This window comes from Sinocyclocheilus anshuiensis, unplaced genomic scaffold (genome assembly GCF_001515605.1).
Source record: "Sinocyclocheilus anshuiensis isolate Anshui unplaced genomic scaffold, SAMN03320099.WGS_v1.1 scaffold617, whole genome shotgun sequence".
Classification (NCBI taxonomy): Eukaryota; Metazoa; Chordata; class Actinopteri; order Cypriniformes; family Cyprinidae; genus Sinocyclocheilus; species Sinocyclocheilus anshuiensis.
This window is the reverse complement of record NW_015539890.1, coordinates 659,067-679,261: the sequence shown is the minus strand read 5'-3', so window position 1 is coordinate 679,261 and position 20,195 is coordinate 659,067. Positions and strand designations below refer to the sequence as shown.

General features: G+C 35.9%; 1 protein-coding gene across 1 annotated transcript in view; it reads right to left on the bottom strand.

The window, feature by feature from the left end:
- LOC107685780 (ectonucleotide pyrophosphatase/phosphodiesterase family member 1-like) overlaps positions 1-20,195 on the bottom strand; it is a 47,844-nt gene that overhangs the window by 19,603 nt on the left and 8,046 nt on the right. Inside the window, exons 6-17 of the mRNA XM_016482500.1 lie at positions 18,897-18,994; positions 17,074-17,153; positions 16,578-16,697; positions 11,387-11,496; positions 11,024-11,089; positions 10,710-10,782; positions 10,365-10,473; positions 7,123-7,254; positions 4,220-4,251; positions 3,988-4,115; positions 2,645-2,721; positions 211-395 (exon numbers count right to left, since the gene is read on the bottom strand). Of these exons, the coding sequence (XP_016337986.1) occupies positions 211-395; positions 2,645-2,721; positions 3,988-4,115; positions 4,220-4,251; positions 7,123-7,254; positions 10,365-10,473; positions 10,710-10,782; positions 11,024-11,089; positions 11,387-11,496; positions 16,578-16,697; positions 17,074-17,153; positions 18,897-18,994 (1,210 nt within the window). The remainder of the gene's footprint in view (positions 1-210; positions 396-2,644; positions 2,722-3,987; positions 4,116-4,219; positions 4,252-7,122; positions 7,255-10,364; positions 10,474-10,709; positions 10,783-11,023; positions 11,090-11,386; positions 11,497-16,577; positions 16,698-17,073; positions 17,154-18,896; positions 18,995-20,195) is intronic.

The window sequence follows — 20,195 nt, the reverse complement described above, 5'->3', positions numbered from 1 at the left end:
AGATACTATTTAAACTGAACTGAGCTGGATGATGACATCACTGAATTCAATTATGAACTGCCTTTAACTGAAAATTGAGTGTTTACTGTTGTCCTTTTGCATTATTGACACACTATTTTCCGATTTAATACTGTAAAGCTGCTTTGACGCAATCTGTATTGTTAAAAGCGCTATATAAATAAAGGTGACTTGACTTTTAAAAGTGCTGACCTCAGCCTCAGTGAGGGAGTCACAGGTGCAGCCGCGAGGGTCCTGCAAGAAGCCGCTAACATGGGTGCATGTCGATGGTGCCGAGTGCTCTGCGGGGTACACCGGCTGGTGGGGTGGGTTCTTCAGCAGATGGTTTAAACTGCCATGTGTGCCGTTATTGGGGGCAGGAGGAATACCCAGCAAATCTAAAGAGACATACACAGAAGAATACACTGTTCTTAGAAGATGCTTTTCACCAAAACTACTTACAATACAATGCAAAAATCATGCTATTGTCAAATACCGGTAAGAGCAGTCTTTATGTTAAGATAGGCTTTAAAGGGATAGTCCACCCAAAATTGACACCTCTGTAAGCATTTACTAATCAAACAGTTACGGTTTCAATTGAATTTCACTGTATGGATAAAAATTATACAACTGAAGTTAATGGTGTAGCATTTGGACCAATCAGACACACAACTATTTGTTATATTTAACAAATAATATCTAACACCCCCTCACCTAAACAAAGGGCCAATTACGAGGGTCTATGGACCCTTCCCCCGAAATGCATCTAACACCTCCGAAAGGCAGAACAGGCCTCTGGTTCCATGGCAACCAATGCTGATATCACTGGTTTTATTGCCCAAAGGAATGTGGGCAGAGAAACTCACTCAGTTTCCTCATAGGAAAGACACATAATGCCTAGAGAAATGGACTGTTCTCTAATTAATTCATAGGAAAATGCACCTTTTTACAAAGGTGTGTTTGAACTAAGAAACTGATGTTTCCTTCAGGTTGTAGATCTGCTGAATATCAATGGTACCATAGCTTCATGTTTTTATTTCTCTTCTTTTTACTGCCTAAGCTTTAACCCTTTTCCTATACCAACTGTATGCGTGTGTGTGTGTGTGTGTGTGTGTGTGTATGTGTATGTTAGACTAGTTTAAGTGTTTATGTAGTTAATAAAGTCTTACTTGTATCACACTTGACGTTGTTCCTTGTTTGCTCATAACTGGAGTCCCTAATCATGCAGATTTTTGCTACATGCTCTGAGTAGTATTGTACAGTAAGAAAGTTATTTTCCTTAACCAGGAAATTAACGTTCTTAGAATTAACAGACATTTGACACTGAGAGGTCAAATGAATGCTTACAGCGGATCTAAATATTTATAATTAATTATAACTAGTTATGATTAATTATTCATATTTCCCCTTTGAGCTGATTCGCTACAATGGGAACCAAAACTGTTTGGTTATCAACATTCTTCAAAGGTTTTTTTTTTTTTTTTTAACAGAAGAAAGAAAGTCAGGAATAAATGGCATGAGGGTGAGAAAATGACAGACTTTTCATTTTTGGGTGGAGCATCACACTAACATCAGGGTTGCCTGGCTATAGTGAGATTTTGATGACATCGGCCTAAAAGAGTAGGAAATCCTGTTAAACATCCCGGTGACCGGTACTATTTGTAGTGCTAAATACCCAGTCAGGATGCTTACATATAACTAGAGTGAAAAGAAAAGAAGCGTGGGTGAGAAAACCAGACATTATGTAACAATGTTGGGAAGCTTTAAAACTGCAGCCTGTCAAGTTACAAGCTGGTCATAATTTAAAGTTCATCTAGTCAATCTACACTTTAAAAATTAGTTAGCTACTTTTTTTTTTTTTTAACTTGACCTTGCAATTTTTAATCAGAATGTCATAACTCAATCATTTGAACTGTCCCTGTCCTAAAAAAATGTTCTTGTCACAATACAAAAGAAAAGATTTGTTGCTAGTTCAGTTACATTAATAGCTTTTCAACAGATCGGTTTCCACTAAACACTATTTTTAACCCAACATTTTAAACATGGTTGGACAGCAGCATTAACCTAAACATTCTATTAATTGTAATGTTATTGAAATAAATATTACATTATAAAACAGTTCCAGTTTCCTTTCTGCAAGTTATATTATTATGCCAGTTGGTGACGACTAGTGAGTCACTGAATCATTCACTTAACCAATTAATTCAAAATCGGCCATTCATTCAGCATTGAAAGATTAATACTGCAAGTTGCTTGGACACAAGCAAGTTAATTATGCTTTGGCTTTGTTTATGAAATTATAGAGGTTTTAAAGAGATATTTCCATCACCATGTTCCCTTAAGGGCTCCACAGGAAACAGACAGTAACTAAAGTAACCAAAATTTCTTGTTTATTGAACTGTCATACAAAAGCAAGTTCACACTTGCAATCATGCTGTAGTTGGAGTGCTACCAAAACAATGATGTAAAATCTTGGGTGAATGAATTCTGAATGGGTTCATTTAACAAAGTGACTCACTGAAATTAAAATGACTTGGTTCTATAACAACAATGGATTATTATACGGATGTGTTTGATTATGACCTCAGTTTTTTTTTTTTTTTGCCACCCACTGGAAAAATGTAGATAAGTTAGTGGCGTCACTAACTATGTAACTTCCCAACAGTGGTGTCAGACAATAAGCTGCCAATGATGGCCACTTTGCTTCGAAGTGGGTCATTAAGTCTTTGGCAGTGATTGTGAATGACAGAGATGGTGACTGAAAAAAAAAGACTCTCATTGATCTGCACAATTTCCCACAAGACTTCTCTTGGATTTAAACCAATATGAGCTCAAGACCTCACAATCCTATGCGAAGGCTGACAATTTGGCGTTAGTATACTGTATGTTGCTAGATTTAGAAACTTTTTATGAGTGATACACATTGTGTGAACATGGCTGCAATCAGCAGCACATTTAGGACAAAGGTGAAATTCCCATTTATCTCAACAGCAGTTACTCAACCTTATTAAAAGAAACGCGCTTCGTATTGAATGTGCACTTGTAGTGTACTTCAAATCTTAAAATTAATGTGATGCATATTATTTTTTTAATTCTAATATATTATCATCGGTTACACTTTATTTGGTAACACTTTATTTTAAGATGTCCTTGTTACACATGTTACATGTACTTACTATTGTTATAACAATAAATTATGCATAATTACAAGCAAGTAACCCAAAGCCAAACCCTAATCCTAACCCGAACCATACAGTAAGTACATGTGGTTAATTAATATTACTCAGTACTTAAATGTATATTTACATTGTAACAAGGACACCTTAAAATAAAGTGTAACCCTTTATTTTAAGGTATCCTTGTTACAATGTAATTATACATTTAAGTACTGGGTAATATTAATTAACTACATGTAGCCTACTTACTATATGCTTTGGGTTAATATTAGGGTTTGGTTTAGGGTTACGACCATGTAATTATGCATAATTTATTGTTATTATAATAGTAATTAAATGTAATGTGTGTAACGAGGACACCTTAAAATAAAGTGTTACCTTATCATCTATTAGCAGCAATTTGATTTTGACATAATTTTTTTCTCAAAATGCATTTATTCTAATTAGAATCAGAATACATCCATTTTTTTTTTCAGTAACAAATATGAACATGGTTAAAATTTGGCTAGCTATAAAATTAACAGAAATATTCAGTTAGTTAAAATGTATGAGATTGAAAGAAATTGATAATAAATATATAAACTTGGTTATTGTGTATTTAAAACACATTCAGTTTGTTTCATTTATATGTATGACTGACAAATATGAATTACATTAAGTTTATTAGTTTATTTTAAAACTGCATAATCCAAATGGATAGACATTTTATATGCAATTCAAATACATAAATCCTAAATTTAGACCAATTTTATTTTTTGAGCACTCATTTTGACACGACAAGCATCAGATGTGGCGTCCCAAAGCTCAAACTCACAGTGCTGCTTGCCAGCCGGGCTGCATGTAGAGATGTGCTCTCTCTATTCGGATGTTACTGGCAAAGTGAAGCCGTTTGGGCAGATGCTCCTTCAGATACGGCCTCATCGGCTGATCAGGTTCTCTGCACTTCAAACACAGAAAGAAAAAAGGACAGAATAAAGATTTCAACATGATTAAGTGGAAGATATGGTCTGTAATTGAGGTATGGGGATGTTGTGACAGGGTCGTACCGAAATATTCTTCACCAGACCTTCATAATCAACTGCCAGATGAATACAGGGAAAGAGAAGAGATGCATTGTTTGACTTACATTTAATGAACAAAACACTTTTTATAAATGGGTGTTTCTTCAACTATAGTCACTTTAGACCAGTTGTAAAATATTATTATAATTTTTTTTAATATATATATTTTAAATGTAATTTATTCCTGTGATGCAAAGCTTCATTACTCCAGTTTTGAGTGTCACATGATCCTTCAGAAATCATTCTAATATGCTGATTTGCTGCTCAAAAACACATTATTATTAATTTTTTTTTATCAATGCTGAAAACAATTATGCACCTTAAAAAGAACAGCATTTGCAGCAGAATTTATCTGCAAAAATTTACATTTTTACCGTCACTATTGATCATTTTAATAGATCCTTGCTGGTTTATTTATTTTAATTCATTAAAAAAAGATCTTATTGACCCCAAACTTTTCATCATATTTCACCCCAAGTTTTTCACTAGGAACAAAATTGTTGGTCACAGTGGAAATTGGCTGAAATTTGCGTAAAAATGTATATAAATTCATGTCACATTACACAGATATTTACGGAGCCCCGCACATGACATGCAAGAAAAAATAAATAAATCGAGCGCACAATTTACTAATTTGTTCCCTCGATGTACTAAAACGTGCACACGATTACTATTTCATTCCCTCAATTTGCTAATTCGTTCCCTCGATTTGCTAAATCGTGCGCATAATTTACTAATTCGTTCTCTCGATTTATAAATCGAGGGAACGAATTAGCAAATCGAGGGAACAAATTAGTAAATCGTGCGCACAATTTATAAATCGAGGGAAGAAGTAGCAAATCGAGGGAACGAATTAGTAAATCGAGGGAACGAATTAGTAAATCGTGTGCACAATTTATAAATCGAGTAAACGAATTAGTAAATCGTGTGCACAATTTATAAATTGAGGGAACGAATTAACAAATCGAGTCAGAAATCATTCTAATATGCTGATTTGCTGCTCAAAAACACATTATTATTAATTTTTTTTTATCAATGCTGAAAACAATTATGCACCTTAAAAAGAACAGCATTTGCAGCAGAATTTATCTGCAAAAATTTACATTTTTACCGTCACTATTGATCATTTTAATAGATCCTTGCTGGTTTATTTATTTTAATTCATTAAAAAAAGATCTTATTGACCCCAAACTTTTCATCATATTTCACCCCAAGTTTTTCACTAGGAACAAAATTGTTGGTCACAGTGGAAATTGGCTGAAATTTGCGTAAAAATGTATATAAATTCATGTCACATTACACAGATATTTACGGAGCCCCGCACATGACATGCAAGAAAAAATAAATAAATCGAGCGCACAATTTACTAATTTGTTCCCTCGATGTACTAAAACGTGCACACGATTACTATTTCATTCCCTCAATTTGCTAATTCGTTCCCTCGATTTGCTAAATCGTGCGCACAATTTACTAATTCGTTCTCTCAATTTATAAATCGAGGGAACGAATTAGCAAATCGAGGGAACAAATTAGTAAATCGTGCGCACAATTTATAAATCGAGGGAATAATTAGCAAATCGAGGGAACGAATTAGTAAATCGTGCGCACAATTTATAAATCGAGGGAACAATTAGCAAATCGAGGGAACAAATTAGTAAATCGTGCGCACAATTTATAAATCGAGGGAATAATTAGCAAATCGAGGGAACGAATTAGTAAATCGTGTGCACAATTTATACATCGAGGGAACAATTAGCAAATCGAGGGAACGAATTAGTAAATCGTGTGCACAATTTATAAATCGAGGGAACGAATTAGTAAATCGAGGGAACGAATTAGCAAATCAAGGAAACGAATTAGCAAATCGAGGGAACGAATTAGCAAATCGAGGGAACGAATTAGTAAATCGTGTGCACAATTTATAAATCGAGGAAACGAATTAGCAAATCGAGGGAACGAATTAGCAAATCGTGTTTACAATTTATAAATCGAGGAAACGAATTAGCAAATCGAGGGAAGAATTAGTAAATCGTGTGCACAATTTATAAATCGAGAGAACGAAATAGTAAATCATGCACACAATTTATAAATCGAGGGAACAAATATAAATCGAGGGAACGAATTAGTAAATCGTGTGCACAATTTATAAATCGAGGGAACGAATTAGCAAATCGAGGAAACGAATTAGCAAATCGAGTGAACGAATTAGTAAATCGTGTGCACAATTTATAAATCGAGGAAACGAATTAGCAAATCGAGGGAACGAATTAGTAAATCGTGTGCACAATTTATAAATCGAGGAAACGAATTAGCAAATCGAGGGAACGAATTAGTAAATCGTGTGCACAATTTATAAATCGAGGAAACGAATTAGCAAATCGAGGGAACGAATCAGTAAATCGTGTGCACAATTTATAAATCGAGGAAACAAATTAGCAAATCGAAATCGTGTGCACAATTTATAAATCGAGGGAACGAATTAACAAATCGAGGGAACGAATTAGTAAATCGTGTGCAAAATTTATAAATCGAGGGAACGAATTAGCAAATCGAGGGAACAAATTAGTAAATCGTGCACACAATTTAGCATACTATTTTTTTCCTGCATGCCATGTGCGGGGCTCCGTAGATATTGACATGTTTCAAGAGATATTGAAAACCAGCTAATATATCGTTATATGATATATATTATATGATATATGATATCGTTGATATATGAAAACCAGCAAAAATTAACCATAAGCCATTTTATAGCTAATGCAACCTTTATACCATAAACCTGCTAGTTTTAATAAATAAAAATCAACTGCTGTGACACAAAAGTGTCTATAGTTGGAGAAACCCTCAAATACAAAGACATGTGTGGTGGGTCAAATCTGTTCGCTTACAGGAGAAGAATTCATCAGGCAAACGTTTGGGACGGACTCTCGCTGCAGGACCCTGGATGACAATGATGTCATCGATGTTTTCCAGATAGTCCGAGACATACGCAGCTTTCTTGCATGACGCTTCTTCCATCCCTGCAAATCAAGTGTTCAAAATGAACTATATTTCACAGATTGCTCATTCAGTTGTGCTTAAAGGAATGGTTCACCCAAACAATTCTCTCATGATTTACTCACCCAAACCAGAATGAATTCTTTCTTTCTAAGTAAAATAAGTGAGTACTGTACATCTTTGGGTAATGAATCAAAAACATTAAGTCCAAGTGATGTTCTCACTGTATTAATTCACAGTAGATTATAACATTCAACTTTTTTTCCTCTCACTGAAGTGTCAAAAAAGCATATAATTCACTGACAGCAAGGCTTACAGCCTCCAAGTCTTTCATTATATTCTTGAGCGAGTACTAATTAAACATCAATGATGCAACAGAAGTTAAAAACATACAAGCTCAATATGTATTCACAATCACTCCAACCACAAAGGCAGAGCGGCACAGACAATAAAAAACCCAAGAGTCAAAATTAGCATGCTAGCAGGCCTCATGGCGTACTCCAAGCTCAGGAGACACATGTGCAATCCCACACGCCTTTAATTTGCCCCAATTACAAGTGAAGACACACGTCAAGCAGATGTCACTGCTCAAGAACTTCTGTGCCCACCCAGATAGGTGGGAACCGGTGTTATTTTCGTATCATTGAGATACTATTATCGTTTTTAATTAGTTATTATTTTTATACTTTCTGTTTTTATTTTACTTTTTAAAGTCCCCATGAAATCAAAATTAAAGTTTGCAGGGTGTTAGTATCAATATGTTAGTCTTAAGGTTATCTATAAGGCAGTGTGCTCCAAAACAGTGACAAAATTCGCATTTATAAGATATAAGCATTCAAAGCTTGCAGTTCGTCACTTCCGCCAAAACGGCTCAATGTCAATGATTTTTTTGACGTCACATCGTACTTCATCTTCTCATCAAATCTTCTGACCAATCAAACGCTCTCTAGAAGCTGAAGCGCCCGCCCCCTACACTATAAAACAGACGCTGAAGCTGCGGCTAAGATCGGTCGCTTGTTCAGAGTGTAGTATTTCCTGCACAGTGTAGTATTTCCTGTACGGTGAATGGCTCGAAGTGCACAATGTAGGTGATAGGGAACGATTCAGACAGTGTAAATATGCTTTTGATTGGTGCAAATGAGGTCTGGTTTCACATTGTTTCACGCGAACCGCGGCAGCACACACAGTCTGATCCGGACTTTGGCTCCGGTCCAGAGACGCGATCGCACGGAGCGGATCATATGCGCGAGTCTGCATATATTAAAAACTTTTAAAACTACACAGCCTCAGCATGATTATGACCACTATTTTGTTTTACTAAGAGTTTCATATTGAATCTAAGGGGTAATCTATTAGACTGTGGCTGTCAAATACGGCTTTACCGAGCTCAACGGCTCTGGCCCGAGCAGATATAAACTAAACGCTATTAGCTAATTTTAAAAGGGGGCGGGGCTGCTCAATATGTCCCGCCCTCTCTTCCTGTTTCAGTTGAAATTACGTCACCACATAGAATAATGCTGCATGTTTCAAGGCACTTCAAGGGACCTTTAAGTTTCAGTATTTGTGTTGTATGTCATTTTTATTAATTTTTAATTAAAATGTCTGTTCTTGTTTTTTCAGTTTGTTTTAGTTATTTTACTACAGCAATTTAAACTAAATGAAATCAAATAAGGCAACTGGCTGCAATAAAATTAGTTTAAATTGTTTTATTATGCTATTTCAAGTCACGGAAGTACTTTTCTCTTTAAATTGATAATAGATAAATGCTTTATGGAACACTGGCTAATCCAAAATTTCCAACAAAAAGTTTATCTTCTAATATTACAGTGGCTCAAACATGGCCAGATTTAATACTTCTGTTATTGGACTGCAGACTGCAATTGTTTTCATAAAAACTGGGAATACATAAGTCCAATAAATATTTACTAATGTCTGACTGACTGTGACATTTGGTAAAAGTTCATATCAGATTTAAAAATAATAATAATAATAATAAAATACTTGAAATTCCCCAAAAAATATGAAATGTCAGTAATCACTTTATTCATTGAATATTTTGTGATTTTCTAAATGTACTCCATTTATATTTTTAGATTATATGTAAAGTTGAATATATATTATATCCAACTTTATACAGTTCACTATCAGGTATGCAATGCAATACATTTCATAAAGCAAATCTCAACTGCCTGATTTTATATTTTGTTTCAAAATGTGACTATATTAGCAGTCATCTCTTTAAATTGGCTATACTGTATAATTGTATCCGCATACATACAGTATACTGACTGACATACTGTAGGGCAATATGAACTATACAGCAAATATCAACTGTTTGAATTGCTTGTATCGTTGCAAAATGTAAACTATGTTATATAAAGCATGAAGATATTATACACAAACATTCATTAATTTCTGTAAAGCTGCTTTAAAAACAGTGGGTCTCATTCACTAATCATGCGTACGTACAAATTTGTGCGTGAAATGTGTGTACGAACGTGTGTACAAATTTGAAGAGCAAATCACGATTCACCAAAAATGACGTAATAAAAATGTATTCTAAATTTACGAACTTCTAATAAAAAGTGAAGAGGACTTTTTACCTCACAATTGCGAGTTTACATCTTACAAGTCAGAATTGCGAAAACTGGCAATTATTTTTTTCAGATGTTTTGTTCTGTGTCGGAAACAAGCTTCTGTATGCGAAAGCGCGTCTGCAAACAGTGGCACGTTTGACTAGAGTGATGAAAGGCTGCAAGGAAAGCGTGTGCCGAAAGCCCTTATATGGAGATGGTTTGGGCATGTTTTATGCAAATGACTAACCTCGTGCACGCAACCACTCATTTAGAATACTCCAAATTCACTACAATCAGAACGATTAATGACAAATTCATGTACATACGAACGTGTTGTGAATTAGGAGTGGGTTTTTCGTGAGAATTCTCCTGTGCATACAGATACAAAATAATCCACACAGTTATTAGTGAATGAGACCCACTGTGTATTGTGAAAAGTGCTATACAAATAAATTTGACTTAACCTGAAATAAAACTATACTGTAGCAGTTGCCAATACACGTTTAAAGTCAGATTTGGTCAAATTAAAGTGTATAGGAAAGACACACAGTACTCACCGTGGTCAGAGACCAGAACCAGGTTAACACATCTGTGCAGCTGTCTTTCCTCAAGACCATCCATCAACATCCCAAGAAGCCTGTCGACATTCAGTAAAGCCTCAATGACCTGCAATGCAAACATCCGTCATGATTTGAAACGCAAACATTTCATCAGTAGAATCCAAAGCAGGGGAATTCATACTGATTGTGAACAGTTTAAGAGTGCTAACACCCAAAACAAAAAAAAATAACAATGATTGTGTTCATTTAATGTTTCATATCCTAAATCAGATATTTGCCCCCAAACTAAACTGACATTGAAGTTTGTCAATTATTTCCACATGTGGTTTGTCTTCAGTTTACCTGGCTACTCATTGGTCCATGTCGATGACCAGCAGAATCAGGCTCTTCGAAATATAAGGTGTAAAAGTCTGGCCTAAAACAGAGTGAATATACTGTAAATTAAAAAATAACATCTAAATTAACTTACAGTATTCAAGTCAAAAATAGTATTTAACGTCAATTAATCAACCTGAATACATTAATTTACACATTTTTATGAGCTAAATAAGGTAGAAATAGCTCTTTACCTTAACAATTGCAAGTTACCGTTTTTACAGTGTAGGCAGAATCAAACCAAAATAAATAAGTAAATATACATTTTAAAAAAGCATTACCTTTCTCCTTCAGGTAAATGCAACCATTCAAAGATTTTTGCCACCCTCTTTTCAAAGGGGATGTTCCTAAAGAAAGACAAATTTGAACTAGTTTGTTGGCTCAAAATTTGACTTAATTTTTTATGTCTGTTTCTAAAATCACTTATATCTTCTATTGAATTCAGTAAAAGCCCATATTCAGAGCCATTAAGTAACCTGCTTCAAACTTTGGGGCAAACTTTTGTATTTAGTGTAATATGAAGTGTTGCTCTTAATAGCTAGTTTTAGATGTGAATTATAGTCCCCACAACCCTTAAATCAACCCTAAAATCCAGTTAATAACAGTTTTTTTTTTTAAATCCGGTATTGTAAATATCCAAGTACCTGTCATACTTCACCCAGTAATCTGGGAAATGTCCATTGACTTTCACATCGGATCCAGGCCAGAAGAAAGTAGCTGTTTTTAGTTTGTTTTTCATGGCTGTGAGCCAAACCTAAAGACAATCACAGGAACAACTGAATGAAAGTGCTGACAAAAGATGCAGCGCACAAAAGATAAAACACCACTAACAATTACAAAAGCAAACACCTGCAAAAAACGAGATGAGAGAGAGAGCCTCAGTACAAAGACAGTGATATATATATATTTTATTATTATGTATTTTATTTCAAGTAATGAAGATATTATTATGTTTTGAGTTTTTGTTAACTATAATCACCCTGGGTTGAGGAACTGGCAATCTTGTTTCATTCAATCACAGTTCATTTGTAAGGACAAAATTAGAAACTAAAATGGTCGCTAGTACATATGGTCATGAAGAAGCTCTAAAAATTCAAGCATGCACGCCTAAAGTCAGAAACCACAAAGTCAGTCTCTGTAATTACTGTAAAAGCCAATAGGATGGATACTAACCTAGTCTTCAATGTAACACAGCTACCACTGAATGTGAATGCCTCACACATTTAAATCACCATTAGTTTGAGTCTCAAATGCCAACTGCTGCCTCTTTTCAAAAGCAAATCCCAGTATCTCCTACTAGAAGGTTTTACGCTGCATCATTTCAGCACCATGGACGGGGCAAAGCAAAAGGGCATGGCGCAGAAGGAACCTGTGTTCCCAGTGAGGAGTTTGAGGAACTTCAAAAACCCTGTCCATTACCAACTAGGATATAGGAAAGTTAATCAGGAAAACAAAAACTTTGCTATAGATCTTGGATGTTCACGATTTCAGCTGCCCACCACAGAAACACCTTGTGCTCTGGCATTTTTTGACCATTTGCTGCCCATTTGATTGCAAATGTGAATAGGTTGCCGAGTGTTAAACATCTGTGTTTTCCCCAAAACAGCTGTCTTGCTGAACTCTGAAGAGAATGACACGGGTGGTACCAGACTTTCTTCTTGTGCTGTCCTGATACAGAAAACAGTTGGGAAGAAAATTCCACTCATAATGACAACAAAACCAAATGCAAGTCTATGCAATTCCATCAGGTTCCACAGGATCAGCAACGTCAGTCCTCTTCAAGCAGTGCTTTCCTGAGGCTCAAGGATGGGTCATTAAACAGTAATTTGAAGGGATCTGTCCAATTGTAAGTCGCTTTGGATAAAAGCATCTGCTAAATGAATAAATGTAAATGTAATCTGTTATTAAAGAATTATGACAGTAACAATCTAAGCCCAATTGCATTGGCTTTCCAAAGATTCCTGGAAGCATTCGTGAATTCCCAATTTGAAAGGTTGGCTGGTCATGGAAACCTTGCTAGTTCAAGCTAGTTAAGAAGCCTGCTGGAGAAACCAGCATTTCATGTTGGAGACCAACATCTGTTTACATAAACAATGTGCTAAAGACTCCAACTTTGCAATAGACGTTAAGGTCACCAACATACACTGAACAAAATTATAAACGCAACACTTTTGTTTTTGCCCCCATTTTTCATGAGCTGAACTCAAAGATCTAAGACTTTTTCTATGTACACAAAAGGCCTATTTCTCTCAAATATTGTTCACAAATCTGTCTAAATCTGTGTTAGTGAGCACTTCTCTTTTGCCGAGATAATCCATCCACCTCACAGGTGTGGCATATCAAGATGCTAATTAGACAGCATGATTATTGCACAGGTGTGCCTTAGGCTGGCCACAATAAAAGGCCACTCTAAAATGTGCAGTTTTACTGTATTGGGTGGTCCGAAAACCAGTCAGTATCTGGTGTGACCACCATTTGCCTCACGCAGTGCAACACATCTCCTTCGCATAGAGTTGATCAGGTTGTTGATTGTGGCCTGTGGAATGTTGGTCCACTCCTCTTCAATGGCTGTGCGAAGTTGCTGGATATTGGCAGGAACTGGAACACGCTGTTGTATACGCCGATCCAGAGCATCCCAAACATGCTCAATGGGTGACATGTCCGGTGAGAATAATGGCCATGCAAGAACTGGGATGCTTTCAGCTTCCAGGAATTGTGTACAGATCCTTGCAACATAGGGCCGTGCATTATCATGCTGCAACATGAGGTGATGGTCGTGGATGAATGGCACAACAATAGGGAGAAGTGCTCACTAACACAGATTTAGACAGATTTGTGAACAATATTTGAGAGAAATAGGCCTTTTGTGTACATAGAAAAAGTCTTAGACCTTTGAGTTCAGCTCATGAAAAATGGGGGCAAAAACAAAAGTGTTGCGTTTATAATTTTGTTCAGTGTATGTTGCATTTTGGATGTTAATCCCAATGCATGCATGCCAATGCAGGTTGCACAAGGTCCTTCTTAAATTAGGATGTGAAGTTCACACTAGGGGCTTAGTAATTACTTGTTAGTTTTAATCCTAGTATGCTCTTAATTTAGTTGCGCCATTTGAGTAAAACATCTCTTCACCACCCTTCATTACCGCCAAACAGATATCTTGGTGAACGCTGAAAAGAAAGATGATCAGGTTGGTACTGGAATTTCCTCTTGTCCCTCCCTCATATAGAAAGCAAATTGGAAGAATTATACCACAAAAAAAACTTGTGGTAGAAGAAGTTCCACTCCATCACACTTTATCATGACAATAAAAGACCAAATGTAAGATAATGCAATGGCTCCATCAGGTTCAAGAGGGTTTTGACCCTTGTCCAAAATAGTGTGATCAAAAAGAACATCATGCCTCTTTAAACAAAGCTTTAGGCTCAATGATGGGTCATAAAACAGGAATTTGAAGTAATGTGTTATTGAAGAATTATCTAAGCCCAAATGTATTGGATTTCCATAGATTCCTGGAAGCATTCATGAATTCCCATGTTGATCTAGGTTGGCTGGTCTGACTGGTAGAAATGATGGTCAATCAGCATGGTCTTTCTGATGAAGCTGGTTGATCAAGGAACCCTTGCTGGTTCAAGCTAGTTAATAAGCCTGCTGGAGAAACCAGCATCTCATACTGGGGTGGGGACAACATCTGCTTACATGCGCAGAAGATTCCAAGTCTGAAACAGATGGTAAGGTCACCACTATATGTTGCGTTTTGCACAAGTCATTTGAAAGGTCCTTCTTAAATTAGGATGTAAAGTTCACACTAAGGGTTTAGTAATCACTTGTAAGTTTTAATCCACGTATGCTCTTAATTTGGTTGCATCATTTGAGTTAAACATCTGCATTAACCCCAAACAGCTATCTTGGCAAACTCTAAAGAGAAACATGATAAGGGTGCTGCCAGAAGATGGGTGTGACTTTCCTTTCGTTCCACCCTGATACAGCAAGAAATCTGGATGAATTCTACCACATGAACTTGAAGAACATTCCACTCCATCACTCTGAATTCTGGCAGTTCAGATGAGTATATGATGAAACATCACCAACAGCAGGAGCTGCTCCATCAGGTACCAGATATTTCTGACCCTTGGCCAGAAGATTGTGATCCAAAAGAACATCAGGACTCTTCAAACAGTGCCTATGTGAGACTCATCAACTAGGAATCTGAAAGGGTGTGTTATTGAACTATGATGGTCACAGTCCAACTGTGACGTTTCTGAAAAACATATTTTGCATTGGATTTGCTAAGATTTCTGGACGCATTCATGGATGTCCAGGTTTGTTTAGGTTGGCTAATGCTGGTCTGACTGCTAAACATGATGGTCAACCAGCATTTGTCTTTCTGATGAAGCTTATCATTAAGAAAACCTTGATTGTTCTAGCTAAAAAGCCTACTGGAGAAACCAGAATCCCATGCTGGGCACCAACTCCTGTTTACATAATGCGCTAAAGACTCAAAATTTGTTCTGGGTTGATGATCTCTTAAAATACATCAATAATAGCTAAGGTGAAATTGATGGGTCATCAAACATAAATTTGTAAGGATGTATTATTTAAAAACTATGTCGTCACAGTCCAAGACCGACTGTGATATTTCCGAAATTGAACAGCATATTTTTCATTGGGTTAACAAAGATTTCCAGCGTTCATGAATTTCCAAGTTGGTTTAGGTTGGCTAATGCTGGTCTGACTGCTAGAAATGATAGTCAACCAGCATGGTCTTTCTGATTGATCAAGGAAACCTTGCTAGTAAGTAAGAAGCCTTCTGGAAACACCAGCATTCCATGCTTTGGACCAATATCTGTTTGCATGAACATAATGAGCTGAAGACTCCAAGTTTGCTTTGGGCCGACAAACTCTTGAAATGCATAAGGTCACCAACATATGTGTTGTGGATGTTGGTGCATATGTATGCATGTCAATGACATTGATTAAATATGGTCTTTATAATAAATAATCTTTGCATGAATGTTTTGTTTTTGGGAAAATAAATATTTTTGATTGATATTACATTAGAAAATTTAAGGTTTGAGCCTATTCAGGACAGAATAGGACATGACCGCAAACACTGTGCCAGAAGAATCTGGTGGAAACAACCAGAAACAGTGCTCACATACAGACAGGACCAAAACGGCACAGAGTGGAGCACAGGAGAACCCACCCAAAACCAACAAGCACAGTACAGAGAACACAGGTAATAAAATGGGAAGAAAATCACATCTGACAAGTGTGGCAAATGAACTACTGTAGTGACAGGGCAAACAAGAAAGCGGGGTGAGAGGAACACATGGCGAACAGACATAAACTGAGGCCTAGTGGGTTTTGTTTCTGGAGCGTAGGATCCCACACCAGGATTATAAACAGAAATTACACGCTCCTGACATTATACTCCAGAAACATAACCCACAAGAAGCAAAAACAGGAAGAGTTACACAGGATCCCAATACTAACAGTAGAATAAAAAGAGTGTTTGGAACCCCGACAAGCAGTGCTTTTATCTTGTTGTGAATTAATTATTTTAATGTCATGTACAGTAGGTAACTGTTAATGGTAATGACTCTATTTCCATTAGAATATGATAATTAACCATGGTTAATTATCTTAACATTTACCCACTAAATCCTAACAAATTAGTTATCAGTTAAGTTACTTATCCAGACCTTTCTAAACAAATAAATAAATTCAAACTAAGGGGATGTAAATTGAGTTTAAAGATTTCACAAGAAAATTCTCTAATCTTTATTAAGCAGATCATCACAAATCTAGATTATTGCAGATGTGTTAAATACTCACTGGTTCACCCTGGTACCATGCAGGGTTGAATTTCTCATCAATTTTCAAACTGAAAGAGGCATTGCGAGTGACATCATACATCTTATTGTCCACAATTCCATGTGATTCTGGATACAGACCCTGCAAAAAAAAAAAACATAAAAAAGCATTATTTCACTCATTAGAAAACAGGAGCAAAGCAAATTAACATTGGAACTGACATTAATTGACTTAGTCAGCCTTTTTTTATAGGAACTGCAAAAAAAAGGGGTGGCACAACTAACAACTACTGAGGTTCAAATAATAAACTGGACGGTTACTCTAAAACCAGAGTCCAAAATTAACACTTAATAAAACTGATAGTCTTATCCTCACTGATGTAAACAGTAAGTGATTCAAATCAAACACATAAAAACTGTCTACTAAAGAAAGCAAAAATGATAATGGCCATTACATTTTGACATGTATATGTAGTTCTCTAAGAGCAATTGTGGTTTAATTTCTACCTGTCACTTACTGTCACTATGGTGTAATGATTTGGGAAGGTCTTGGTGGGGTAAGCAGGTCGCATATACGGTGTGGAGGTCCCACATTTCCCTGAAGAAACAAGATGAGATTAACCACCGAATCTTAAATGTTTTTTTTTTTTTTACATTAAAGGGGTCATATGATGCGATTTCAAGTTTTCCTTTCTCTTTGAAGTGTTACAAGCTCTTGGTGAATAAAGAAGATCTGTAAAGTCTTTCACCGTGGACGAAGTGGAGTCCAGCCCGGGGTCGTCACATGTGGTTGCCGCAAGCCCGCCACCGCTCACTCTAGCCCGCAGTGTGAGACGCATTTTATGGAGGACTGTTTCCTGAACCTGCAGAGTAGCCTACAATGGGTCTGTGCTCAAAGGCTGTTCTATAAAGTGGTGCAGTTCCAACTTTGCAAGGACAGTCTGGCGCTTCTGACTCACAGCCTGTAAGTACATTTTTTTATATTTAAAGAATTTGCCACTGATGATTCAAACGCGAGTTTGAGCAGTGTAGAGTAGCACTTATTGTTTGGCATTTCTCCGATCACAAATGCAGACATGGTTTTATGTTTACGCGGCGCAATACGCAAAGCAAAGCGTAAAAACACAGTATAAGTCATTACAATCAGTAATTATGTCCCCACTACACACTGGATAGCTGGCCAATCAGAGCACACCTTGCTTTTCAGACCGATGAGCTTTGTAAAAATCGACCCATTTCAGAAAGGCGGGGCATAGAGGAGCAACAATAATGTACATTATGTGGAAAATAATGTGTTTTTTGAACCTTAAACCGCATAAACACATTTCATTACACCAAATACACAACATAATGTTCTTTTTAGCAACGTCATATGACCCCTTTAATTTATACCAGTAGTTCACAACCAGGGGGCCCACCTCACAAACCTTTCAAGGGGGATTCAGGATGACTTTTTTTAAATAAGACAAAACAACCAAAAAACAGAAAAAATCTGGATATATGAAGTAGCCTAATTTAAAAAATATGACTTCTAGACCTGGAAAAGACATGCAAATGAATAAGATCTTAAATGCAATTGGGATTTTAATAGTTATGTATAATTTAATAGTTTTAATAGTTACATTTTCTAGTTATGTCAAACTCAACAACATTTTATCTGGTAAAATTTGTGAGTAAACAATAAAAGTACTTATCCAGTAAATCATGAACGACTAGAAAATTCATAGAAATTTGTTAAGTAAAAGAGTAAGATTCCTGAAGGACATTCGGCTCTTAAAATCTCTGGAATTCTAAAACATAATTATTTTAATCTTAATTATACTTATGAATTATTATGACTTGTTTTAATATATGGATGCTACTAGTTTTGGTCATTTAATTCGGCTCTTAAAATCTCTGGAATTCTAAAACATAATTATTTTACTCTTAATTATACTTATGAATTATTATGACTTGTTTTAATATATGGATGCTACTAGTTTTGGTCATTTAAAAAAAAACTGTATTATTACAGCAGATGTACCAGAAGAAACCTATTAGTCTACATGGGGGAAATATTGGAATATTGTTGTGGACAATGGGGGGCCTTGGAGTGAAAAAGAGTTGAGAACCACTGGTTTAGACCAATGAGTATTATAATTCATCCTACTTCACTTTATGAAGAGATGCATCAGTTGGTTTTAATACACCAATTCTCTTATAAGATGAATTTGACTCATTCATTTATCAGACTGACAAATGTTAAGACATTTTAAACACAAGTAAATTAAAAATGTTCATTAGATGCCCCTAACAGATATGGCAGACATAATTCTATAGTCAGGGTCAGACTCTGACATACTGAGTTTGTTGATGACAGGAAGCAGGCTGCTGTAGGCCTCCATGTATTCTGCCCTGAATCCATCCAGAGACACCAGAAGTAGCGGCGGTTCAGAAAACCTACAGGAAAAAGATGACGTTTTTAGAAATGCTTGTCATGCCATGGAATAAAGTAGCTTCCTTTTTCAGTTAAACTACCAATGGGTAAAAATAGCAATAGGAAACTTGAGCAGGGTTTCACCCAGAGAACAGTAGATGTTGATGTATGTCTACAGGCAAAGCCCAAAACAACCTGTCACACCCAAAATGCCAAATTCAACAACCAGAATAACAGGGAAGAACATGCATTACTTCAGAGACTTGAATAACTGCTAAAACTCCTAATAAGCAAACTTTTGATGTTACAAAATATATTTGTATTTTGCATTTTGATCATACAGCTTTTAACTGGTTAACAGACTTTAAGTGCCAAAATATTACAAAAGGCGCAATATCCCTCTAATATAATTTGTCTTATTGTAGATATCTGACTCTATAATGACAACACTGTAAAGTTACATTAGCATTCACACATCTTCTAAAAGACCCATCAAACATCCTTAACCATTTCCTTCAAAATTGAAAAAAAAAAAAAGATTGTGTCATTATAAAGACATTACCTCACAATTCAATTTCAAACTATAATAAAATAAGTTAAAATATAAAAATGTGTATTGAATGTGCAATTTTCCTGAATATTACTTTTATATTTTCCAAATTATTTTCAGTAAAGGTGAATGGCTCCCCATAATGTTTTAGCTTTCTATTTTTCTGATGAGATGCAATGGTAGCAAAAATGGTTTTAAAGTTAAAGCACATGGCTCATTAAGTTGTCTATTTGTGTTTACGCCAGCGAATACCATTACAGCTAAAGCTGAATGTACTTCAGAGTACGTTTATTATAGATAATGGAAAAAACAACACTGGCCACACAGTCCATTTACCCAGAGTCAGACATAAACACACATGCCTAAACATCTCTCTGTGCATCTAAATACTGTATTTGTATACTGTATAATGCTTTTATATACAGTGCCATTTAAAAGTCTAAGTCCACATGTGATTTAAAAGCTCTTTTTAACCCGGAAAGACCCAGAAAGTTTTAGGATGCTGACAATTTACAACAAAGAAGTGTTATGATATGAAATTAACACTATTTCTAGGTCACTTATTCCAAGAGTTGGTAACAATATACTGTCAACACACACACACACACACACACACGCAATGTGCCTATAAAGCCTCATTAACTATAGTTCTGTCATGACAACTCTCGGAGGGA